We start from the raw sequence: 27,429 nt of genomic DNA, 5'->3' as shown, positions 1-27,429 counted from the left end.
GGAAGGCTATTGATGATTTTTGAAATAACAGCAACATCTGATATATCTTCTCCCATATCTTTCAACTGTTTTACTATGGATTAAACTGTGGCAATGAAATTGGCAATACTTTGAGTTTTGGACATATTGAGCTCGTAGAATTTCTAATACATCATATGTTTTGGTACTTCAGTCTTTTGCTCTATACCATAATCAGTTTCTTCCACATATCACCGGCAGTTTGGCAGTTAACTAGACAATTTAACTGATCTTCATTGATAGATGATAGAAATATAAACATAGCTTGGTTATTTTTCTTCTCCCATAAAGTTGGTTCACAATCCAGAATTTCATAAAAGATCCAAGCACATAGACGTTCGATACCATTTTATTAGAGAAAAAGTACAAGAAGGTATATTTCAAGTACAACATATAGCAGGCGAGGATCAGATAGCGGATATTCTCACCAAACCACTGAGCAGAACTCGTTTTGAGAAGCTGAGAGATTTACTGGGTGTTACTAAGAGACCACTGCACTTCAGTCAAGGGGCAGTGTTGGAATATGAACTGAATTGGGAAACTGGGAAGTTTTCGAAAGTGGAAAACCAATTTCGGTGCATGGTCATATGTTGAGTGGCACCTGAATCTGCAATCCAACTAACGTTTGGATGTAGATCTAACTGAAAAGGTTATGAAATGAATGCTGAACCTTGTACTGAAATAACATTCGTTTTGATATCTTTGGTACAGTCTTTCTTTAAATGTCCTCTATGACCACATCGATACCATTTTGGAGTAAACTTCTTCTTTGCGTTATCTTTCTTGTGCAGGGTTGTTGTTATTGGTGGGGATCGATCTTGAACTCTCTTCGATACTACTAATGCTGTTTTAGTGGAAATATCGTTAGTTTCTTCTCGTTCTTGAAGTCGCATTTCCACGGTGCATAATCTTTCACAAAGTAACTGAATGGTTCTTTGCTCCTTAGGGACAGACTCCCATGCATTTAGCAATTCAAAATAATCTTGAGGCAAAGTATTGAGTACTCTATTGATGAATAACGACTCCGGCAACTTCACTTTGTCCTCTTTCCAAGTTTCGTCTTGAAGTTCTAAGCAAAACTTTTCGAGTTTTGCCATGTGTTTAGCTATGCTTTCTAGGGGATCCTTTTCTCTGATTCCAAAGAACTTGTTGAATAGTCTGTCTTGTCTTTGTTCCGTTCTTTGCTCAAAGATACTTAAAAGCTTATCCCACATCTCCTCTGAACTATTACACATGTTTATCAGCTGCCTGACTTGTGAACTCAGACTAGAAACAATGAGATTTTGGGATGTGTATTCAATTCTGTTCGCAGACATCAAACATTTGTATGTTTCTGTTACATCCTTATCGGCTGTCTCTGCTGGTTTGACTGGAGATTCAACTGTGCCCAAAACAGCATCCCATGCATGGTGTGCGTGCAGCTGGATTTTTATTTGAAATTTCCAATTAAGCCAATTGGATTGCCCTTCCAATTTCTCGATCAACACTTTCGGAATCTCCATCTTCTACAGTGTTCGAAAAAAACTATGTAATCCGCAACTCAGTGACAAACACGTTCAAGATGTCACCCAATGAACAAGTTTATTTCTTACTTCAACTCAATTTACCGATATTTCACTAATGTGTTTCTGGGTAAATTGCGTTGAAGTAAGAAATAAACTTGTTCATTGGGTGACATCTTGGACCTGTTTGTCACTGAGTTGCGGATTACATAGTTTTTTTCGAACACTTCATCAGCATTTGAGGTACTTAAGTCAGGTTTTTTTTTGGTTACTATATCCATCAACAGTAGGAGATTTGAGCCGGTTCTAAGCCTCCCCCCACCACTATGACGTATTAATTGCTTTTTTATTGGTTGTTGTTTGATGAAGTCACTGTGATGTGACCTTGAAGGGTGTGGTGTATGGATCGTTCAGAAATTTTTTCCCGGTTCTAATCCTCCCCCCACCAATATGACGTGTTATTTGCTTTTTTTTGTTGTGCAGTGAAGTCAAGGCGTTGTGACCTTGAAGTGTCTGGTGCATGGATCGTTCAGATTTTTTTTTTCATATGAGATTTTGTGTGTGTATGTGTGTGTGTGTGTGTGTGTTAGAGAATGCACGGTACAGGGTTTCATCATGTGCCTGTTTGTCTATGTACAAACATACGTCTGCATACTTCGAAGATCCTCCAAGTAATGAATGCTCCATCGGTGTGAGGGCACCAAGTTAGTAGTGGAGTGACGTCACAGCAATAACCGTTCAACGGCTAGAGAGCGACATGTTCACTCCACGACGTGTGGCAGAGTAATGCGTATTCATCGGTCTGCTCTCACCTCCCTCGATGTAGTGAAGGATGTGACGTAACGCCCCAGACTCGCCATCAATGGTGACACGCAGGCGGGCGAGGACTGTGCTAACGTCTGTCTTCTCCGAGAGCGCAACGACAATTGCTTGTTCGGCTATCGCTCTCGAAGCAGTGAATGATGTGACGTAACGCATCACCCTACCCTCGCTATTGATGGTGACACGCAGGCGGGCGAGGACTGTGCAAACGTCTGCCCTCTCCGAGAGCGCAACGATCACTGCTTGCTCGTGTCGGCAACTGTTATCGCATCAAATTGGGAGATGGGCTTGGCTGTGACGTCAGGCATCTCTAGTGGATAGCAACTAGCAATGTGAACCTTTCACGGTTTCATGGTGGGGGTGACTCGCACTGTTTAATATAAAAGAAATGCCTGGCACACTATGAAATCAGTAGACGAATATATCTGCAGCAGTTAGCAATTGGTAGAGTGTTATTCAGTTCGTAATAGAAGGAAGACGGTGAGTGTATTTGTCTGTTGGAAATTGTTTATATTTTCATATATATTATCATCATGTCCGTTTCAAAAGTAGACTTGAATAAAATTAATAATTTGATTGTACAGGAGGTTGAAATACTAGAGCAAAAGGCCTTATCATCATTGCCAATTGATGAAGTGTACATAATTAAAAATATGTCAACTTATTCTACACGATTTGGTAAATCAATTTTATTAACTTTGCAAGATGTGAGCAATGATAAATTATTTAAAACATGGCTACCAAAACGTATTTCGTTGCAATTCAGTGATGACGATATATCTTGTATCAACTCATCAGGTGGTAAATATACGATGGTGTATTTAGGACAGAGCCAACAAAGTTTTGCTGGCATGAAAACGCGATCTCTAGTTAAATTCAATATGATTGAATAATAATTGTAATAATTTATAGCGAATTTCTTTAGGTCATAGCTTACAAAGTTTTTTGGTGTGAAAACGCTAACTCTAGTCAAATTCAATATGATTGAATAATAATAGTAATTATAATGAATTTCTTATTGTTTTATCAATATTCATATATTAGATGATAATTATATGGAAATATAAACATTACTAACTTAGTTGAATACACCCACTTTGTAACTACAAGTAAAATGGGAATGTGAGTATTATATCACTGAAAAATTGGAGGTTGCTTATTGTTTTTTTTTATTCGATTTCAGTTCCACCATTTAAAGATGTGGATGCAGTACGCAAGTCAAGATTGGGTCGATGTTGTAGATCTCAAATCATCGGTTCAACATTTGTCGTCTAAATTGAAGGTGTTGGGTGATGGAGCCGAACATGCAAGCAATTATGATATGAGTGTATGCTATGATGAAAAACAAATCGAATTATGCCTTCGTGATGCTGAGAACTATTGGAGTGGTGCAGAAGTTTGTAACAAATTTTTGGATAATGAATTGGAATTGTGGCAACTTTGTGAGGTTATGATTGAACTGAACCTAAGAAGATTCCTGTATAGCCTCCAACCATACTTGCCAGAATGGATTATTCATCACTTTGAATTGAATGATGAAAATCGAGAGGAAATTGAAGATGGTCGCGAAAATGATGATTATGAGGAAGAAGTTATTTTAGATAGTCTGTATGTTCCTGTAAATCATAAATAATGTCAAATAAAAAACTTTGTATTATTTTCATGTTTTATTTATTTAAATCTCATGAAATACAATAGAAAATGATTACAAAACAATAAATATGATATAAAATACAATACATGATATAAGTCAGTTACAAATAAAAAAAAGATCATAAAACAGTATATGATAGAGTGAAAAAAAGTGTCAATATCTGCTATGAACTGAACCATCCAATGCATTGTATGTTAAAACTGTATCATGCAAAATTAATGCATACACTTTAGTGTTGTCTGGAAACTTGGTCTTCCTCGTCTCAAACTCAATCTTTATATCAATAGTTGATGATTTTGTTGCATTTGGTTGATGGGAACAATCGATGACGAATAGTGGATTCTCTCTAAATTGCCCAATGTCCATCAGAGGTTCACTCATATCTTTATCATAATAACTTCGCTGGAAACTCTCAAAAGCATAATAAGCAGGAGCATCAAGTTTTTTATCGAAATTCAAATTCCAACGCTCATATGGATAAACTTCAGAATTCAAGTATACTCGAATACTATTGATATCAGCAGTTGTGAATTTTGTAATATCCTGTGTTCTATCTTCAGATGTGGTAGTACTTTGGAATGCGATGATGACAAAACGAGGAGTTTCCAATGCATTAGTTGTTTTGATGGCCCATATGTCTGAAGAAGTCCCACGTAATGATGGTAGTTCATAGAGGTCCCACATACGATACGCCAACTTGATTTTGGCATTCAGACCGCTTTTGTTTATTCTACTCAAAAGTTTCAGCTTGTGTTTATCATCTGGTACAATATGTCTTATTTTCCATTCGATTTTATTTATTTCCAAATCAGCATCAACCTCACCTATATTCGAGTTTTTGAATGATCGAGCGATAATCAAAATCAATTCCTGTTTGGCATTCAAGATACTTTTGTTGTAATCTTCAGCAAAACCCATCAAATATTTCAGTGGTAGTTTTCCACTAAAAACATGACTGTTTGTATCCAAGATATCTTGCTTCAATTGTGAAAGTCCCCAACCAGATGTCAATAATGTGTTAGCATGAGATTGTCCAAATGATATCATGGTTTTCATTGTAGATGTTATCCCAGGTTTTCTAACAACAGCCACTTGTTCACCACCCATTTCATAACGAATTTCGTCAAAGAGAAATGCAATTGCATTATTCGAGAGATAGCATGTTTTCGCTACATCTTTGGGGGTGAATTTACCTTCTATGTAAATGAAGCTGTCGGCAATATCTAGTATAACATCTTGATTATTGATTGCAATTCTGATTTCATCCGAATTCCTGAATAGCGGTGATCCATAGGGCTTATATGTGTGCTCATGTAAACTTATGAGAGAATGATCGAGCACTGGTTCATTGAATATATTCAACTTTTCACTGTTTGTTTCGAGCACCATTGTTATTTTCTCACTTTCAATCCAATCGATTTCAAAAATTTAAGATCACTCACAGACAGAGCTTTATGTGCTAACTGTTTAGCATACACTTGTGGAATGAGCTTCTTTTTATGCACACTTTTCTTTTTATGCACACCTTTCTTTTTGATAGTGCAACTCGTTTGGGATTGTTCAATGCGATTTTGTCTATTGTAAATGAAACCCATAACAACAGTTATTCGATTTTCTTCAATTCCAAAATAATGAAAATCTCTTCTTCACTTCCAAAATCGATAAGGTTATTTTTTTCATCCAAAATACGCACTGTAATGTTGTGAATCAATTGACGACCTTCTGGACTGACAGGCATATATATAATACTGTGTGGTTCTTTAGTAAGATTGTAGCCAGGTTCAACATCAATATCGAATGAGAAAAGAATGTGAGATTCTTCACCATTTATATATGAACCTGATATTATATTGCAATCTAAGCGGATAAGTCTCACAGTTGTAATGTTTATTGGTAATGATGATTCATGTATCTGATTTGGTGGAAATATTCCATGAGCGAACCCCATCATTTCTGCTATAGAATTTGGATGTGTCAGATCAATTTCATATTTGGATCGCATTTCACATTTGAATGTATTATTATTGGCGTGTAGATAGAAAATATCATCTGCAACGACATCATTTGGTTTTTTATCATGAAACAATCTGAACATGATATGTTTCTGTATGACGGCATTGATCTCTTCTATTTCGTAAGCACCACATGGAATTTCAATTGTCAACTTTTGGGGTATCGATGAGTTGTCATTACTGATTCTAAAACTAACTAAGTTATTAGCTTCAGTTATATTATTGATTGTATTGCATCCATAGAATCCCAAAAGTCCTAATCCATAACGACTGTTCCTATCCAATTCAATTGGTGGAAAAAAATCCGCACTCAAGACACTTGTCCCGACAGCTTGTAGCTCGAACTTTCGTGACATGACTGATGAATATTTTGAAACACATTTCAATTTATTATTGTACACAGCAACAGCACATTTGAGACAATTTACACTTTTTGGAAGGTGTTGTATTGTAATAAGTATCATTTTTATTGATACCAATATTCACATCCTCTATATTACAAATACAACACATAGATTTTCGAGGTATAGGACCATCATTAACATCCGAATCTGAATTTTGATCGTGGTGGTGCTCATAACAATATCTATGTTTCATTATATCGATGTCATCTTGCAGATGCTTAGGCAACTTTTCCCAAACATATGCAATCTCATGTGCAACACATGCAAGTATCACTTCCTTAGGCATATTTGCAAGCATCACTTTATCCATTTTTTTCAAGGTACCATATTTTGAAAACATTCTAAGTGAAAACCCCATTCCCTTGATAGCCTCCCGATCCAGTTTCGGTGTTGAATCCATTTTTATTTGGAAAATTATTTAGAGAGAAACTGCAAGCACAAGTGACCACAGAGAACTGTATTAAATTTCTGTTGTCGATCATAGTTATATTTGATTTTTACCTTCGAACATTTTCGAAAGAATCGAGTCAATTCCAATGGTGGGGGTAGATCTCCAAAACTATCGAAATATGTGACTTCTTTCCCACATTTTTTATATGCCACCCAATGTGTTCCTGGTCCACTTATTCCATCTAAATTAACAATAGCTGTCTCGTTTTGTTTTGGACCTGAAGATGGTAATCTATCACGCATAAAAACACCACGAAAATGTGGAATTTTCATTTTTTGTGCATAATAACTGAGATCGAGATCAGTAAGAGGCCTCTGAGGTAGGGGTTCAATCAGTTTTTTGTTTTGTTTGTGGCTTTGTATGGTTTTAAATATAGTCCTAAACCTTTACGGTGTGGTTTGAGATATATTCCACTTCCGCGTTTGCCTAATGCTACAGCCTCCATGGTTTTATTGTGACGATTGGCTTCCATTAAAGCCGCTCTGCTGGCTTTTGCCGAATTCACGGCCTTGGCAATACCAGCAGCGGCTCCCGCCAAACTTCCTAGTGCGGATAGTCCAGCAAAAATTGGTATCAATGGTAAAAGTCCACCGATCTTGGGAACAGGAATTATGCGTGGTGTGCGGATTTTCTTCTTTCCACCGGCAGCTTTAAGGTATTTACGTGCCGCTTGCAATGCCACAGTGATAGCTTTTTTGCTATTATTCGTCACAAATTGATTCCCACCAGCTTTCTTCAATACATTTCGCACTTTATGGACTATCCCAGCACCAAATGCAGCTTTTTTTAATATTATTTTTCTTCGATTGTTTCCTCTTACATTTTTTCTTATTGGTACTACAACCCATGCCCATATGTCTTTTCGCTTTCATAATGTTGGTGACAAGTAATGCAGCTGCTCTTTCCCCAATACTCGCGTCCTTTGATTTAACCCTATCCCAAGCGCTGTATTCAAGTTCTTTGTCGGCTAAATGTCTTGCTGCAAGATCAGATGGATGCTTAGAATATTGAATATCGTGTTTTTTGCATTCAAATCTAATTTATTGATTCCAGGATCGTTACGAGCTAAACGTTGTTTCAATTTTGTACCCGGTCCACAGTATTGATATCCTCCGGGTAGATGTAATTCGAAAGGAAGTTTGTTTATTAAATCATTAACAAAACCACAACCTCTTTTAATTTTACGATCACTTTCAATACGTCCGTATCGTTTGATGGTACACATTGAAATGAATAAGCTAATAACATTTATATAGTCTCCAACCACGGCACGATGCGCATTGTAAAACAGAAAGAAAAGTTTGCTGTAGATAATCTAGATGAGAAATTTGGGTGTGGATTGAATGGACAAAGAGTATTCAGACATGGTCCACTACTTCCATCATCAGTTCGAGGACTCATTATAGGACCTTCAAATTGTGGAAAGACGAATGCAATGATATCACTATTAACACATCCACAAGGATTGAGATTTAGAAATGTGTATCTCTATTCGAAGTCACTCAATCAACCTAAATATCAGTACTTGCGAAGTGTTTTGGAACCTATAAAAGGATTAGGTTTTTATACATTCAGCAATAATGCAGAAATAGTGGAACCCTCCGACGCTAAGCCTAATTCTGTTTTCATTTTCGATGATGTGATATGTGAAAAGCAAGATATTATTAGATCATATTTCTGTATGGGACGTCATAAGGATGTTGATTGTTTTTATCTAGCACAGACATATTCACGGGTACCCAAACAGTTAGTGCGTGACAATACCAATTTCATTATAATGTTCAAACAAGATGAGACGAATTTACATCACATTTATTCAGATCATGTTTCACCCGATGTAACATTCAAACAATTCCAATTGATGTGTGTTAAATGCTGGGAGGATCAATATGGATTTCTAGTAATTGATAAGGATAGAAAAATAGATGAAGGTAGATATCGCAAAGGATTCGATAGTTTTATATACCCATGATCTTGTTTTTGAAACTTATTCGATCACTGAATATTGTAGAGGTCACTTCATCAACGAATTGAGCTATAATTTAAAAAGGGCATTATGAATACAAAAAACGATTCTGAACATAAAAACAATGAAATGAATTTGAAACGTCAACTAGTAGAGACAACAGAAGCTGTCAGACAGAAATTCAACTCTATCAAGAATGATAATATTGAAAATCGTTCGACACTTGAAAGATTGTATGAGCCCATAATGAAACCATTGAATGTTTTATCATCAAACGCTACTTCTAAATCAGCAGTGTTATCACCAAATCGTGGATCTGTTCAATCTACTTCAAATTATCCCATGAGTACTCCAATAGGAAGAAAACAATCTTTTGATGGTGTATCATCTGTGAATAGTGACACGAGCACACTTCAAGACGATATGAGAACAACTCTATTCGAAACACCATCATCGTCCCACATCGATTCCTCGGATCCTGACATCTCACCTGTTATGAATGAAAGTGGTGAAGATGTTTTGATGAAACATTTGAATAATGTAAAATCTAGAAATCCAGCATATGATGGAACATTTGGCGTACGTATGGATCCAATTACACAAAAGCTGAAAATGGGAAGTCTAGTGGTACATTTCAAAGATGGAAACATTTCATTTTGGGATGCTAATAAAGTGAAAAAATATGAATGCGCAGGTAGTCCAGAATAATATGATATGATCTTTTTGAAGAATCCACAAGATGTTGATAATGAAGAAACTCGTCAAGTATATTCCAAAATATTGAAAATAACGAATGCTCCATATAAACAATATCATCTGAAGAATGGTTTTAAAAATACAAATTCTAAAAAATTTCGTGAAGTCATCAAACCACTATTAGACTCACGACAATATCCAATTAGGAGTAGAAGTAAAATTGGTGGAGCACTCAAACGAGTGAAAATGGAGAAAACATATAATTCTAAACCTGCGAATTATGTGTACTGGAATTCACCGAAAGAGTTAGTTGCTCGCCTACGACTATTGGTAGCATCAAAGTCAGCTGGACATACCGGACATGATAATGAAATAATTTCAATAATTGAAGAATTACGTGAAGAAGGTATAATATATTAATATATATCCACAAGTAATGATCACTGTCACATCATCATTCAATGCAGTAACATTATCACTTTTTTTCTCTTTAATCATATTGAAATAGAATGACTAATGAAGTAAGTGATATCAAACGACAAGTTGTTAATGAATTACATAGACCTGCAAGACGTAATTTTCGTAGAAGAATAACTACCATCAAAGGTTTTGCAGATCTATGGCAAATAGATCTAGCTGAACTACAACCTTATGCAAAAAGTAATGAAGGATACCGATATATACTTGTAGTAATTGATTGTTACTCAAAATATCTATGGACTGTGCCAGTTAAAGATAAAACAGGTAGTACAATAACTAATGCAATGAAATATGTACTGAAGAAAGCCAAATTTTCCCCTAAACATATACAAAGCGATCAAGGGAAAGAATTTTTTAATAGAAGCTTCTCATCTCTCATGCGAGAATATAATATCAATCATTATTCAACATTCAGCACAAAGAAGGCAGCTATAGCAGAAAGAGTGATTCGTACAATAAAGGCATGGCTCTACAAGGAATTTACGATGAGAGGTCACCACAAATGGCTTGATATTCTTCCAATTATAACTAGTAGATATAATAATAAAGTTCATCGTACAATAGGTATGGCACCCATCAATGTTGATTCAACAACAAAATTGAAATTCAAGGGTATCAATGGAATTGGAGAAAGACAAAGTAAACCCAAATTCCAATTGAATGATATTGTACGTATAAGTAAATACAAAAATATTTTTGAAAAGTCTTACACTGCGAATTTTACCACGGAGCTATTCAAGATTGTTAAAATTAATAAAACCATCCCAACGACTTATAATCTTGAAGATATGAATGAACAGCCGATTAGAGGATGTTTTTACGAAGAAGAGTTATTACGAACCGAGAATCCTGACGTATATCTGATTGAGAAGGTGTTGAAGAGAAGAAAAAATAAAGTATATGTAAAGTGGTTAGGTCTTCCTAGCGAACAAAATTCTTGGATTGATGAATCAAATATGGTTTAAATGTATCTAATAGTGACTTTTATGAATAAAGTAATATTAAAGTTCATTATTGTTTTCATTTCAATTATAAGTATGTGAATTGCAAAATATTGCAGCGGTAAACATTGCCCCAGCCATTCGCAATGTTCTGTGTATACCAAACCAAATTAATTGTATACTCCATTCCCGCTTATATTTTTCAACTCACGATATTGAAAACACATTATCATTCCCAAAACTAATCGCCGTCACTTTGAAATGCAGTATCCAACTCTTTTTGCCAATTATCTCTCACTGATAATGCCGTCTCATAAAGCTTAGTCGACTCCTCAAGCTCAGCCTGAGCTTGCATTCTCGAACGTTGATGGAATTGCTTATCTTTACCAATTTTTGAACGGAGTTCATCAGCATCTTTAGACATTCTAGCCAATTCAACCTTCGCTAATGCAATCTTGGCATCTAATGCTTCAAGAGTTTTATTATTAGCATTAATAGCTCGCTCACTCTTTTCAAGTTCAGCAATAGTCATCTGTGCCTTTACAAGACGGCATTTTGCTTTCCTTTTCATTTCCCCAAACCGATGGAGGGGACTGAAAGAAGATAGCGGTTCAGCTTTCAAATCACTCTTCATTTCTTTAGGAGTACCTTTTGGCTTCCTCTTCGATCTGTCACTTTTCGTTGCGGGTTTTTTCTGTCGCACAACACTTTTTGATTCTTTCTTTTCTTTAAAGTCAGTGACAATCGATGAAGATGCCTTAGTAACCTTCCTCTTGATTGTTCTAGATTTCTTATCAACACCAAGAGGAAGGGTAGATGAAGAGTGTTTGAGTGATGATAATTGCGAAACGATCGGATTTTCAATAATAATTTGCTCATTTGGTTCTGGCACATCTGCAAAGTTAACGAAGTCGTTAATATCAAAATCATTTATCGAATCTTGACTCGATAAATGTAATACTGGAATATTTTCAAAATCAGTCTGATCGATATCAACAAGTGGTGAACCATCTTCAGCAATCAATAGCGGCATAGAGCTCATGATTATTAAGGTCTGAGGAATGATATGTGATAGCAATAGAATGTGGATAGGAAAGGTGATGATGTTACTGAGACCTCACCATTTATAGAAGAAAATAAACTAGCGCATGCGCTCTTTCATCAACTGGCACATGCGCTCTCTCACTAAACTATTCACGCATGTAACAATCTTTGTCATTTAAGAGGAAAACTTTGTGTTGCATGCATGTATTTTTAAATGTTAGAAAATAATACAAATAAATTCAAAATATATATATATTTATTAATAATAGAGGACAATAACGATAATAAAAAATATAAAATGAAAAATGTTAATATGTCTCTGTGGATGTGGAACGTTCTTTGACTCTATTCCTCAATAGTTGTTGCTCGTGCGTCAAACACCAACATTGAAAAAAATGGATTCTCCTATTGGGGTAGAGTTGACCAACCTTCTCACACAGATCCCAAGTACTTCTACATGCATTGCATACATGATTCCAACAATTCATGGAATATGTATCACAACGCAAACAACGTTGCAGTGGAGTTGGAACGGCAGCACAGGTACCACCAATATTTCTACAGATACCTATATTGTTAAATATTATAGGTTCGGAACACTTCAGACACTGTAACTGTTGTTGACGATAATCCGATTTTGTTCGCTTCGGTGGATGAGAAGGAGGCGATAGTTGAATCCGCAACACGCAATCACTACACATACCAGTACATGGATTGATTGAATCCTTAGGTCTACTTATTTGACAAAAGTAGCACACAATAGCCCCTGCAATCATCATTGGGTAGACACACACTTTTGGTTTTTCATTCCACTCTTTTGGAAACGGCATTTTACTAATTCGATTAGAAATATTAAGAGATGACTTACAGAAACTCTGAATGCTCTCTCCTATACCTACGATCTCTATTTATACAAATCAACATCATGTGAAAGTATAGTGGGATAACTTCTCCTACTCTTCCACCCTAAACGAGTCAAGTGGGAGTCGCATCACTACCTATATAAGTCGACTTGCAAACCTAGAGTTCATTCATTCACTCTGCAACTGTGAGAAAACGTTAAGATGAATACTCAAAAAATAGTTGCTGCATTAAACAGAATATCTGCTATTGATACAAATAATTGGATAGAAGAGACAGATGATGAGGATGTCAACATTCCGCTAGAGGAAGTGATACTTGAAGAAGGTGTTGGAGTTGAAGAAGGTGTTGGAGTCGATGAAGTGGAGATTGACCTTGAAGTCAACGAAGTTGAAATTGAGGCTGAGAGCGATGAAGATGAAGACATGGAGCTAGTCGTGGATGGTGAAGGTGAAGATGAAGGGGTTGTAGCAGACTCATCTGAAGGTGATAGCGCTTTGAGAATCGGTCACCGAATGCTCAACATCACCGATACCTTAGAAGATCCTGCCGATTTATATTGCGTGATGAATGCGCATGTGCAGATCGAAACGATTGATGGCAGCATAAAAAAGTTATGTTGGTGCTGTTTCCGATTTTATTCAATAAGGAACAATAACGGTGGCTGGTATCAACACGTTAATATCCACGATACGGTCTCTATGATGGAGATGGGTCAATATTGGTGTGAGGCATGTGAAAGACCGCTTACGAATTTCACGAGAGTATCAGCTTGCGTAATATGCAATAATGTGAAACCTGTGGCAGAATAACCCTGGACCTATTGGTCAAAAAAAAAACAACAGCCCTTTTCAGGGCTACATTATTCACACAAACAGTAGTTAGTTGTATTAGTATTCATAGATTATATGACAAATGAATACTTTGACTAATAAAAAGTCTAAGTTGGAAATTTGTTAGTCTTTGAATATCTATACATTATATGACAAATAAATTACTACTTTGACTGAAAAGTCGATATTTGGAATTTGATAGTCATATCTATGCATATGATGAGTACTACTTTAAATGAAAGTTGAAGTTGGCATTTTGTCAATCATTGTATGCATATAATGATGAATACTTTTACATACATACATTTTGTTTGAGACTATAATGTTAACAATGGTATGAACCTGTTTCTGTTTGAAAGTATAATGATAGCCCTGAAAAGGGCTGTTTTTTTTATTAATCCATGCAATGGTATGGACTAACGCTCCTCATCATCATCAGAAACAATGATGATTGTATCATCATCTGTATCTGATGATATACTGATGATGTCATCCTCATAATCATCTGAATCAGACGATATACTAATGGTATCATCATTAGCATAATTATCTAGCTCGTTATCCTCTAGATCGTCTAACTCATTGACATCCATCTCTAACTCTGCCTCTACTTCCTCTTGCATACCTTCTTCCATACGTGCCGGGAAATCATCAGGTAGATCATAGATACGTTGCAGCATTTGTGCAAAATTTGTACTGAAATGATCGAACGTTGAATCTATTCCATGTACCTGGATGGGGCCTGTACTCGTCATAGAATACTCTGGTACACTCATCGGTTCGGTGGTGGAATCAGCACTCGACATTGTGGAAGAATGATATAGAACTGGGATTGATGCTTTATTTATATCGGAAAAAAAAAGGAGGGGGTGAAGTGTAAATGTAGAACAATTCAGTGTTTGAAATTCGAAAGCAATAAGAATGAAAATTTTCTTGAAATTCTAAATGATTATTATTATGAGAAACTCTGAGTGATTATTATAAAAAAACTAATAAGGGAGAGGGAAAAAGACACTGCCCCAACCTCGCAGTGCCTCGTGTACACCAACCAAAAAGTGTGTACTCCGTGGAAGGAAAGGAAAGGAATAGAAAGGATGGGAGAAACGAGGAAACGATTACATATCATCGTCTGAATTCAGGACTTCATCAATCAGGATAGGGGATGGTGGAGGACTATCATCGGACTCATTGTCAGCGTCACCGTCATCATCGTCATCGCTGTCGTCGTCTGTGTTTCCGGACTGTGTATCCCATTCGTAATCATTCCGCCAATCATAAGGATCTGGATAATCCCCATCAGACAGGTCCGCTTGATCGGTTCCAGTAACGTGAAGCACTTGTATCCGATCATCATAAATTATGTCATCATAATTCATCGAGTGAGGTGCCGTCGTGGAGGTAACGAAACCTTCATGGATAGAAGCCCAGTAAGGATGTTGATGCGCTGGGTCACTGTACGGCTCAGTAGTTGAATCAGGTTCCATGTTGAAGGTGGCTGATCAACTGAATATTCCAACAGATAATTCCTACTTTTATACTTTTGAAAGGGAGTGGGGGAGGAGTGGGGAGGAGAGGGGATTAAGTGGGAATGAATTTCAAAAATGACATGAGCTATATTCCATGAAAGAGAAAATTGAAAATACTATATGAATTATATGAAATATACTTATTGATTTCATTATGAAACATATTTTCTTCCCAAGAGATTATTTACAATAGATTAGAGAACACAAAAATTGATGTGAGGTATTTGCATAGAAGAACTTGTAATTGAAATAAAAAAAAAGGAAATAATAATAAGACGAAGTGAAGAAAAATGCTCCAACCATCGCATTGTTCAATGTGTACCAAACCAAAACAATGTACACCCTTAATTTCACTTCTTTTTTTTTTATTTTATTTTTATTTCCTAAAATTACAAACATAAACTTAAAACTATCTTAATTAAATATTCCTAACTAGCCTAAAACTAATCTTACTACACTTACACTTAATCTATGGGAAAGTTTTTATAAAAGTCACTAACTTTTTATAAGTCTCTATCGAAGAGGTATCTGCTTCACACTTTTTCTCCAGAGATGCATACTTCCGATCTAGTTCGGCTATTTCTTTTTCTACTTCCCTCCGTCGGTTAACAATTTCAGCCATTTCGCGCTTCCTTTTAACCAACGCGGCCTCACTAGCTCGAGAAGCATGTTCTGCTTCCTTACATCTCTGTAGAAAACTGTCCAACATTTCACTAACCTCTCCGATAGGCTGTCGCACTTGTGGCACTAACACTTCAGGATTCGTCACCGGTGTTGCCAGCATCGGCGAAAGCGGCACCACCGACGGAGTGAATACGATGGGAGCCTCCTCCGATGGGGACAATACAACTGGTGGCTCCTCCGGAGAAGGCGCCCTAGGTTGTTCCACTACTGCTGCGGGTGGTGTGGAGGGCCTTAAGCTGTTTGGAGCGGTCGACCAACTACCTGCATAAGGATTAGTCCTATTGCAAGTAGCTCGGTACTTAGAAATAGGACCAACCTTCGCTGCAGGTCGTTGGCAAACCTTCTTTACAGGCCTGACTTCCTCCTCCTCCTCGAATAAGTCAGGGCTGGTAGATCTGCACCTAACTCGCGAAGTGGATGCCTTCTCCTGCTCTGTCATAGGCATGATGGATGCCACAGCGTTATTTAATTCCTGAGTGTTGGATGCCATTCTGAAAATGTAAAATAATACAAAGTTAGTAGATGTAAAAAATTAAAGTACATTGTTAACTTACTCAAACTTAGCTCCTCGTTGTATAGTACACTGCTTCTGGTTGAGTATGGCTGGACTGCTCTGGATGACTGGAGTTGTCGTACTGAATGTAGAAGAACGTGCTCCTCGGGGTATCAACATCATTGGGAGTGGAGGGAATGAGGTGGGGGCGTGCATGCGCAATGGTTGGAATATGGTGGGGCGAGAAATGGTAGGAAGTGGGCGGGGTGAGCAATGGTGGGAAGAAAGCGGGCCGCGCTCCGCGCGGCTTACGCCCCAATTCGCTACGCTCGCGCCGGCGCGCTTCGCGCGCCGGCGCGAGCGTAATGGGGCCACCACCCGGGGGGAGGAGGGGGGGGGGGCACCGCGCCAGCGCGCCGGCGCGGTGGCCCCATTACGCTCGCGCCGGCGCGCTTCGCGCGCCGGCGCGAGCGTAGCGAATTGGGGCGTAAGCCGCGCGGAGCGCGGCCCCGCCGCCCCCCACCCCCACCCGCGCGCTTCGCGCGCCGTGAAACCTAACCTAACCTAACACCTAACTTAACGTATGTATGACCCTAACCTACAGTATGTAATAACCTAACCTAACCTAATCTAACCTAACCTATCGTAAGTATTAACCTAACCTAACGTATGTATGACCCTAACCTATAGTTTGTATTAATCTAATCTAACCTAACGCGGGAGTAAATTCACCATGTTGGTTCAATTAATACGTCATCTGTTGGTTTTGGCAAAGACTACAGAATACTATAAGACGTGTCACTCGCTCATTTTTCGACATCTGAGAAATCTCGCCGCCCGCTAGCGACAGCGGGTAATTGCCAGCCGAGGTAGTACAGTGTGTCGCTTGAAGTTACCAGTTCTCGTCGACACACGAGATATAAAGGTTGTCCGTATTGTTTGGTATTGTCAAAGACTACAGAATCGGTAAACTTTGGTATTGTGATTGTGTTGTGTTCGTTCGGAGTTCGAAATATTTATTTTGTGAAAATGTCGACGTATTGCTCAGTGGATGGTTGTCTGAGTACGGTGGGAAGCCCAGGTATTTCGTTTTTCCGCTGCCCAAAGTACAGTGAAAGGTATGCATTCAATATATTCACCATTCATTTTTATTTTACCTATCTATACCTTTTATGGTTTTGTTGTATAAAATTATTCATAACAAAATATACCGCATTTGCCAATCCAAACTCATTTCAATCAGTTTATCGATTGATATACTTGAATTTTTTTTTAGGTGTCAACGTTGGAAAAATGTATTAGGCTTCATTGGGAATCATAGATATGCTAATCTTACCCCAGAGCAGAGTCACAATAGAATTAAAATTTGCAGCTTACATTTTAGAGCCGATGATATTGTGAATTCTCGTATTCATAGCTATGCTGTACCTTCATTGCGTCTGCCTCAAGATGGTTCTCAGAAAGGTTGGTTCAGTGAAGTTTATAGATTCAAATGATGAAAAAATCTTATTCCACTTTTTAACATATGAAATTTACAATATCAATTTTGTTATTTAAACCTTCCAGATGATGATGCCATTGCCGGTACTAGCAAGGATTTTATTTACATTGATGCTCAGGTTCAAACGGATCAATTAGGATCACGAGGTGAAATATCTTTTCGTTATATCATATACTTACCTGATCTATTTTTATATGCTTCGGAAACAAAAACGATGACAAGAAAACAATTATTGAAAGTACGCACATCTTTCTTTCAGATGAATGCAGCCAAACATCTGCTAAACTCTCTTCGGGAACTCCAAGAAAAGTGGCATTACGAAAAAAAATTGTATCATTAGAGAAAACAGTAGCTTCAACATCGAAAAGAGCACTGGACGAAACCGGAATTACTCTGGATGATGTTTTCAAGTTTCTGGATCGAAAATATCCTGAGCAATATTGTAAGCTCTTGAAAGCACAGCTTTCTTTGATAAATAAAGCACCAAAAGGGTCCAGGTATAGTGACGAATTCAAACAGTTTGCATTGACTGTTTATTTTCTTGGTCCGAAAGCGTACAAAAAATTTTCAACAATTTGTAGATTACCGTCAAAAAGTACACTTCATCGTTTCACGAAAAATTGGATTGTTGAACCAGGCTTCAACGATTTTATTTTTCGTGTTATTGAATTCAGGATTGGGCTCATGAAGGAGAAAGAAAGAGATTGTATTTTATGCCTAGACGAAATATCTTTGAAATCTCATCTTTATTATGATATTTCCAGAGACAAAATAGTAGGTTTCCAAACGAGTTTGAATGGGACCTCTACTGACATAGCAAGTAGTGCTCTAACAGTAATGGTCAGAGGTTTGGCATGCAATTGGAAAATACCACTTGCATACTTTTTCTATAAGACATCAGCAAATTCTGATGATTTGAAAGATATTTTGTTCAAAACGGTACGAAGATGCAAAAGTATAGGCCTAAATGTCATGGGGGTGGTTTCCGATCAGGGTTCAAATTTTCAGAAGTTGGTGAAAACTTTGAATGTTACAGACGAAAATCCCATATTTCTGATAGACGATCATAAACTTGTATATTTGTTTGATATCCCAATATAAATTGGTTCCTAAACTTAATAATGACCACATTTATCCAAATAATTTTCAAAAAATGAAAGTCAAGTTGGCTTCCCAAGTTTTGAGTCACTCTGTAGCCGTGGCTATGCACACATACATTGACTTCAATATGTTGTCCAAGGAAGCGTTAGTTACTGCTGATTTCGATAAAAAAAAATGAATGATCTTTTTGATTTATTGAATTCGAGCAATTTTGAGAAATGTCAGGCTTTTATGGGAACGGAAAAGCAGATGAAATGTCTTTAAGAAGCCTATGTCATGTTTCAAAATCTCCAAGTGAAAAAACACGATGGCAAAAATGTCACGAAACAATTGAAATTCATTTTTGGGTGGAAGTTGACTTTGAAAGCAGTTTTTGCCTTGTGGGAGATGTTGAAAGAACGCGATTATAAATATTTGTTCACGCGTAATTTGAATCAAGATTGTTTGGAGAATTTTTTTGGACAGATCAGAAATTGTTCTGGCAACGCAAAGAATCCAACACCCATACAGTTTTGTAGAGCTTTCAAAAAAATATTTGCTTTGAAATATTTTGATTCTAGTGAAGGTGCTACTTGTATGGATGATGTTAATGACGTTTTGTTGAGGTTGACGCCAGAATTAACTGAACAATGTCGATACATCCTTGCTAGACCCGACATTCCAAACTATGCTCCTCTGAAAGTTTTCACTCGAGATTATAAGAACCTTAAAAGTCCCGAAGGAAACGCTCTTGTCTATGTCACAGGATACCTCATGAAAAAATGTCTCATGCAACATTCGTGTGACATTTGCATACATTTTAGCAAATCCTCAGAAAACCTTCTTGACCAAGATGTAATTTTCTGTAAGCTAAAGGCTTACAGTACCGACAAATCATCGTTTGGTGGATTAACCGTACCATCAAGAGATATTGTTGACCATGTAATAGAGATGGAAAATATATTCATTGAAAATTTTGATAAAATCAGCAGTGAGAAGGGAATTGGACAGTATTTGAAAACAAAATATTCGAAAATTCTTTTCTCACATCCATGTCAAAAATTCCCCTTCTATTATTATATATCTTTATATACAAGAGTTCGGATATACTTTACTTTAAAATTCATGAACCAGGACATGAAGATTGTTAGGAAACATAAATCATGCAATGTGAAATTGAATATTTTAAATCATTTATAAACATATAACATTATATAATTGTATTATTTTTGTTAATAAAACATGTTTTTCTGAACGTATGTTTATCATTTCATCAGTAAATCACTCGGATCTGTTTCTTAGATCATTTATTCATGAGTTTATCTATCATGTTTCTAGAAGTTGATCTACAAACATCTACTTTCGTATCTTTGTTTATCTGTCTGATACAACCGAGCAAGCGAAGTTTCAACTTCGGAACGTCCCCTGTAGATATCGCGAATAGGAACTGCCCTCGTATAACTGTCATGCGGCCGGCGGCTTCCGGACATCGTCTGTCGGCGATATGATTTATGGAAATCGCAAAAAATGCAATCCTGAGCCGTACCGACAAACGAATTCCTTGGAGTGAACCAACTTATAGTATTCGGTAAACTTTGGTTTTGGTTTTGGTTCTATTATTCTAACATTTGGATCAATGTCCAGTCCTGGATATCCCAGTCCACCTGATGGCCTGACTTTATGGCTTTTCTCCAAAACTTCAACTCTCTCTTCTAGTACATCATACTTTTTCATTGTAGTCCCTGTTATGTTTGACATAGCATCAAATTTTTTATTTGTAGACGCTGTTATGTCAGACATTTTTATGTCCACATCATTTGTAAGTTTGTCAAATTTACGAGTGAAAGTTATCCGAGCCTCTGCAATTTTATCGTCAAATGCTTGACGGGCATCGCGAGCAATATTACCTATTGTGGATTGTATTGCAGCTTGTAGGGCTAGAAGTATAACCTCCTTTGTTCCGTTAATTTCCCCCTCAAGATATGATACAGTTACACAATCACTCTTGTCAATTGGTTCGCTTATATTTTTCAATATTTTTCTTTGCATGTCATAATGACCATCTTTTGTTAATTTAAAACCAATCCCGGGAGGACCTCGAATGACATTACCACCCAATTTTCTTTTTCTACCAAACTTATCGATTGTTTAAGACATTGTGCACTCTACGATGATTCTTTTCAAACTGATATTTCTTTCATTTACATTATGCTATATACTTTACAGTAATTGGTTAGGAAAATAGAAATGAAACAAATAATATTTTTATCATTTTTTATTCATCTAAGTAACTTGGTAAAAGTGATATATATACAATACATAATACAATAATCACAAATAATCACAAATAAGAATGTTCCGGTTTGAAGGAATAAGCAATAATACTTCGAATTATAATTCAATTATTCATCTCTACAGTCAACAAATTGATTAGTTGGTCTAAGGCGCTCTCTTGAGAAAAAGAATGAACGATTTCAGACACCCAACGAATGTTATCATTAGGATCATTTCGATAAAATTCTATATCGCTATGACCCCATGGAAGAGTTCGAGTGGTATTCGGAATGATGAATCTCTTGTCGTCATGATACGATAAAGCGACTTTATTTTTCAATTCAGTGTAAATATCATGCAATACGCTTCTGAACGAGTTCATCTTCCTGAATATCATACCTCCCTCTTCAATGATTTTTTCATAGTCTTCACATGTCAATTCATTCTTTATAACAGATCGTTTCACACCTTTGGCCTTCTTCAGTTCACCATCAACAGATTTCACGTAATACGCTTTAGCACCTGTACCGTAAAAGCTGATTATTGGATCATTTGGGAATTCATCTTTGAAATTACCCAGAACTGACTTTGTCACTGGAATATTGAATTGGTTTCCTATTTTATAATTAGATGTATCGAACTTATTTATATTATTTTTGATAAATTCATAGAAATTGTCTGTATTTACTTTGAGAATAAGGGAGTCGGTATCAGTGTAGAGTAAGGACGCATCTTCTCCAAACTGTTGTTTGATACATCCATAGAAAAAATCATACATAACTGTTTTAGATAATTCTAGAATGGAAAATCCTAAATATAGTGGTTTATCATAATGAACTTTTACTCTAGCCAATTGAATGGCAACAAAATTTTCTGTAAAAATAGAGCATTTTTTAAAATTTGGTCGAGATATGAGACAACTAGCACCTATAGTTCTTTTTATATTTTCCCAATGTGTAATGAGTCTAACATCAATTCTATTGTCTACGTTTTCCATTGTTTTTCCATAGACTGCATTATTCATTAGTTTGTAGAAATCTTTTTCAGATTTGTTATTAGACCTATTACGCATTTCAGTATTCAAATCTATATAAGGCTTCATCCAACATGATTGCTTAAACCTCAATACTCTATGTGTGTTCATCACTATCAAACCATGATTGACAGCTTGCTGTAAGTTTCTATAGTGAACAATATATTTTCTTTTGTCGTTTAAATTTGGAATTAATTTGGGAACTTTCGATTTTGCATATGGAGGTATCAAACGTTCAACTAAGAATGGTAAATCGGAATGTTTATCATGAAGTTCTTGGGGATAATGTATATCCACTTCCAATACATATCCATAAGGACTATCAATATCCACATTCATTATATCAAGATTGAGAATTTCATGAGGTGCTAACCATGAAAATTCACCTGTTGGTAATGGTTGCGACATGCTGTGACCATATAGATTTGTTGCATCCAAATATGAAATGAATGAAGATGGTTCATTTGGATTATAATCCGGTAAAAATGTATTGTTTGCTTTATGTTTCCTTTCACTACATTGACTTATTCCACCACGAATACCTTTTTGAAAGAAGTGAACCATATCAATATCAGTTAGTAATTCCAATTCAATATTAGTATATTTCAACATGGCATCCCACGATAATCCGGGTGCAGTGAAGTATTGTGCCGGATCCAATTTATATTTATCAACAGATATATTTCTAAAGTTTTCAAAAATGTCACATAATAGTAACACATCTGACTTTAAATATAAATCAGAGTATTCACCCAAATCCTGACATTCGAATAAATTCCAAACAAGTTGAGCTCTCCCATAATCATTATCTGATATATGTTCACAATTGAGTTTATCATAAAATTGATTTTTGGTTGGAAGTCTTGGATGATTCAGTTTTTCGATGTCATCAACAAAACTATAGGGAAATACACCTTTCTTTCTCATCAAATTGAAATTTTCAATTTGTGGGAAATGTTTGCGCATCTCGATACACTGATCAGATGTTAAATTTGCACCTAAATTCTCCAAAGAACTAAGCATGAATCTGAAACTATCAATGAATCTCATTTTCAAATAATTCTTCTTCACCCTACCATCTTTATCCGTATAGGAGTGTGTAAAGAGATGTTTTGTGAAAGATATATATTTTTCATTAGTTTGTGGGATGACATCCACTTTATCTTTATTTTTATACAATTCCTTTATGAATAAATGACAATCATATCCACTGAGATTGTGAAAAATTATAGGAATGAAATTTGGCAATTTAAAATTCAAATTACAAGATGAATGAGCAGCAGGGGACCTTTTTTTTCCTGTGAGGTGACAATGATCCCTCACTTTGACTTCGCCATCATTAAATTGTTTGGAACAAATGCCACAATTTGTGGCAGAAGCAAACTGTTCCTCTTCCTCAGGAGTTTGTACATCCATAGGAATAGGAAACCTGAGATGATTTTCATAAATATTTTTCAAATCATCTTCGATTTTGCTAACGAATTTTTGGGCTGCATCCACACCCCTATACGAAACAAATTTTGATAAATCATCATTGTATGAACATTTAATCAAATAAGCAAATGAATAAGGCTCATGTTTGAATGTCTTGATCGAATACGAGTATTCAGGATTTGGTTTAGTGGTTTGAATCGGCTTCAGTACTGATTCAAAATCTGCATACACTACAAATGGTACCTTCATTTGTTTCTCAAAGTTTTCAAAAGTTAGTATATTTTCAGATACCGTTTTCCCATATTTATTGACTTTGAAATTGGTTGATGGTGTTGTAGTACTCAAGTGATTACAATCATTTATCTTATGACGTAATAGTAATTGTTCATTAGAAAAATATAATAAACAGCCATCACAAAAATATTTCTTATGTTCATGAGCCGATAATTGGCTTGAAACTAATCTTGAAAGATCTTTGATCCAACAATAATGATTATTACCGAAATCATCTGTGATAAGTAACAAATTGACATGTCTTCTAAGTCTTCTCTGAGAGTAACGTAATGGTCCAATTATTTCATACATTATTTTACCCTTCTCGAATTTACTTTCTAAACCGTACACATTAACTGAAATATCATTCTTGTCTTCAAATTTCACAATATCTTTCAACTTTACCGGAAAATTCATACCTGTTACATCTATGACTGTACTGAAATGTGGATACGATGAAACTTCTGATGTTCTATCGATTGCAGGATGTAGTGCTGAAGTGATAGCCCATGCAAAACAATGCTGATCTTCATTACGGACATTAACCACGGCCTTCCTACGCTCAATACATTCAGGCAGCTTCACATATGAACATCCACTGAGCGGGCTGTATTTATTAATGTTCAACTCCAGAAACATGATTTTTTCACAAGTCCAACCTTAAATACAGAACAATATTACTAATCCATCCAATTAAAACTTGGTAGAAATGTTTACCTGAATCACGTTCCTGGAATTCTGTAGTTTGAGCGATAATCCCATTTCGAAATCCATCAAATAAGGAATTCAAATCAGTAGATTGATCAACTGTTCTATTCTGTGAATTAAATGATTTGGTTTCCTTCAGGTCTTGTGTTTGTAGAATATAACTCCCAAATACTTCCATATTCACTTTGATGATTTTGTGAACCCTGATGGCCGATTCCAATAATTCTATAACTTTCTGCCTGATTTCATTAAAGAATAACATGTAATCGGTGGAAACAATGGAACTCTGCACCCTGTATGTCGCAATCCGACGTTTGAAGGCGCTCTTTATAATTTGAACACCATCACTGAATTGAACACATGTATTATTCTTATGTTGTAGAGTTCTATTGTGAGAATTCACTTGAGTCAATGGAATCATCACATTACAACAATTACATGTGTACATAGGTGCTGCAGCGTCATCTAATCTCACTCGTTTCACTGATGGCCCTCCTTGGCAACTCTGGAGCTGATGACGACGAAGGTTGTCACTACGGGTAAAAGATTTACCACATTCACAAGAATACATTTTCTATGATATGTTCTCACTAACTCACTCGATGGAAACTGACATAACCAACACTCGCCCGCTTCTTAAATACCATAATCCACGTCGCCTGCGCATCACCGTAGAGAGTGAGGGTAGGTAAGGACACATCGATGCATCCGCTAGAGATACCTGACGTCACAGCCAAGCCCATCTCCCAATTTGATGCGATAACAGTTGCCGGCACGAGCAAGCAGTGATCGTTGCGCTCTCGGAGAGGGCAGACGTTTGCACAGTCCTCGCCCGCCTGCGTGTCACCATCAATAGCGAGGGTAGGGTGATGCGTTACGTCACATCATTCACTGCTTCGAGAGCGATAGCCGAACAAGCAATTGTCGTTGCGCTCTCGGAGAAGACAGACGTTAGCACAGTCCTCGTCCGCCTGCGTGTCACCATTGATGGCGAGTCTGGGGCGTTACGTCACATCCTTCACTACATCGAGGGAGGTGAGAGCAGACCGATGAATACGCATTACTCTGCCACACGTCGTGGAGTGAACATGTCGCTCTCTAGCCGTTGAACGGTTATTGCTGTGACGTCACTTCACTACTAACTTGGTGCCCTCACACCGATGGAGCATTCATTACTTGGAGGATCTTCGAAGTATGCAGACGTATGTTTGTACATAGACAAACAGGCACATGATGAAACCCTGTACCGTGCATTCTCTAACACACACACACACACACACATACACACACAAAATCTCATATGAAAAAAAAAATCTGAACGATCCATGCACCAGACACTTCAAGGTCACAACGCCTTGACTTCACTGCACAACAAAAAAAAAGCAAATAACACGTCATATTGGTGGGGGGAGTATTAGAACCGGGAAAAAATTTCTGAACGATCCATACACCACACCCTTCAAGGTCACATCACAGTGACTTCACCAAACAACAACCAATAAAAAGCAATTAATACGTCATAGTGGTGGGGGGAGGCTTAGAACCGGCTCAAATCTCCTACTATCAACTCATTGGCTCTCAACACAATGGAAACACTGAATTTCCACAACTGAAAATTGGTACCATCGAACTTCACAATTCTTGCAGTCTCAGTTTGAGCCATGTTCAGCAATGAAGTTGTCAATGTCAGAATAATATTGCAGCTTATTATTTTCGTTGAAAATGCAGCAAATACTTTATACTTTTTTCAGATATGCAGAGCAAGTTAATCTGGGCCCATAACCTGTTGTAGAAACTAATTCAACACAGAGTACTTTATATATGGAAGATAAAGTTGTGGGCGAATTTCAACTACAGCAAAAACATTAACTTTATTTATAGCAACTATACATCTTTTTTTTTTAATCGATAGAAAATAAATAAACAAGGACAAAACATAATCACTTAATGAAATCTAATTCAACAAACATGCAGAAAACCTTTTCGTGGGACGGTCTGGACTGTACTATTAATATTACTACCAATGATCGGTTTATATCTGTTGGTCCCTCTTTTTCAGATAGAGATGAATGACCCATCTTATCTACTGGAACAGTCACTTTTTTTGGTTGGATGTCATTTGTTTTTGCGGTACTTGCTTCCACCGTCGTCGCAAATGTTTTTTGTGGCTCCTCAGGTACCTCTGGTCTGTTATTTTCTTGTTGGCTATTTGAATTGTTTTCCTTTTTCAATGGCTCGATACCCGATAACGAATAATTATTGATTTGTTTTAACAAGAATATTAGGTCTTCTTGCTCCTGTGTCCTCTTCTCAAGATAATATGAAAGTTTACTTACAGCTTGGAGTTCCCTAGTTTGAGTTTCTAGTATGAGTCTGTGTTCACTGCAAAGTTTACATTCCGTGGATTCTTGTCTTTCCACGAATAAGTCACTTTCCGCGGTGAAAAGTGCACTGCACTTTTCGCTTAAGTTTGACACGTAATTAATCAATACAACGTTTGTTACACTCACTGGTGACTTGAAATTGGTCAGTATTTCAATTAACTCATTCTTTTTTAATTTATTTAATTCACTGGTCACTATCGCTTGCTCGTTTGCGGCCGCCATATTGATCCGCCATATTGATAAATGCATCAACCGCGATGATGGTTCAGGAAATTCCTACTCGCGAATTATTATGACTGAATAATAGGTGAATATAGTCTCTCTGGGTAGATGAGCTGAATTAGTATTTCAATAT

General features: G+C 36.8%; 3 protein-coding genes across 4 annotated transcripts in view; 1 reads left to right on the top strand and 2 right to left on the bottom strand.

Annotated features, from left to right (window-relative positions):
• The window catches only part of LOC111504827 (uncharacterized), a 116,672-nt gene that overhangs the window by 79,397 nt on the left and 9,846 nt on the right, over positions 1–27,429 (top strand). The window lies entirely within an intron of this gene.
• LOC141487020 (uncharacterized) lies at positions 352–27,429 on the bottom strand. The gene is made up of 2 exons (XM_074185718.1): positions 26,433–27,429; positions 352–1,523 (listed from the first exon to the last, which is right to left on the bottom strand). Exon 2 carries the CDS (start codon positions 1,518–1,520, stop codon positions 669–671), a length of 852 nt encoding a protein of 283 aa, XP_074041819.1. The 5' UTR covers positions 1,521–1,523; positions 26,433–27,429; the 3' UTR covers positions 352–668.
• Positions 15,658–16,709, bottom strand: LOC141487025 (uncharacterized). The gene is made up of 2 exons (XM_074185751.1): positions 16,449–16,709; positions 15,658–16,385 (listed from the first exon to the last, which is right to left on the bottom strand). Exons 1-2 carry the CDS (start codon positions 16,601–16,603, stop codon positions 15,680–15,682), a joined length of 861 nt encoding a protein of 286 aa, XP_074041852.1. The 5' UTR covers positions 16,604–16,709; the 3' UTR covers positions 15,658–15,679.

The sequence above is a fragment of the Leptinotarsa decemlineata genome, unplaced genomic scaffold (genome assembly GCF_025532065.1).
Source record: "Leptinotarsa decemlineata unplaced genomic scaffold, Ldec_3_MD MMD2_tig00078346_RagTag_RagTag, whole genome shotgun sequence".
NCBI classification, from domain to species: domain Eukaryota; kingdom Metazoa; phylum Arthropoda; class Insecta; order Coleoptera; family Chrysomelidae; genus Leptinotarsa; species Leptinotarsa decemlineata.
Note: the sequence above shows the minus strand (reverse complement) of the source record. Positions and strands in the feature narration are given on the sequence as shown.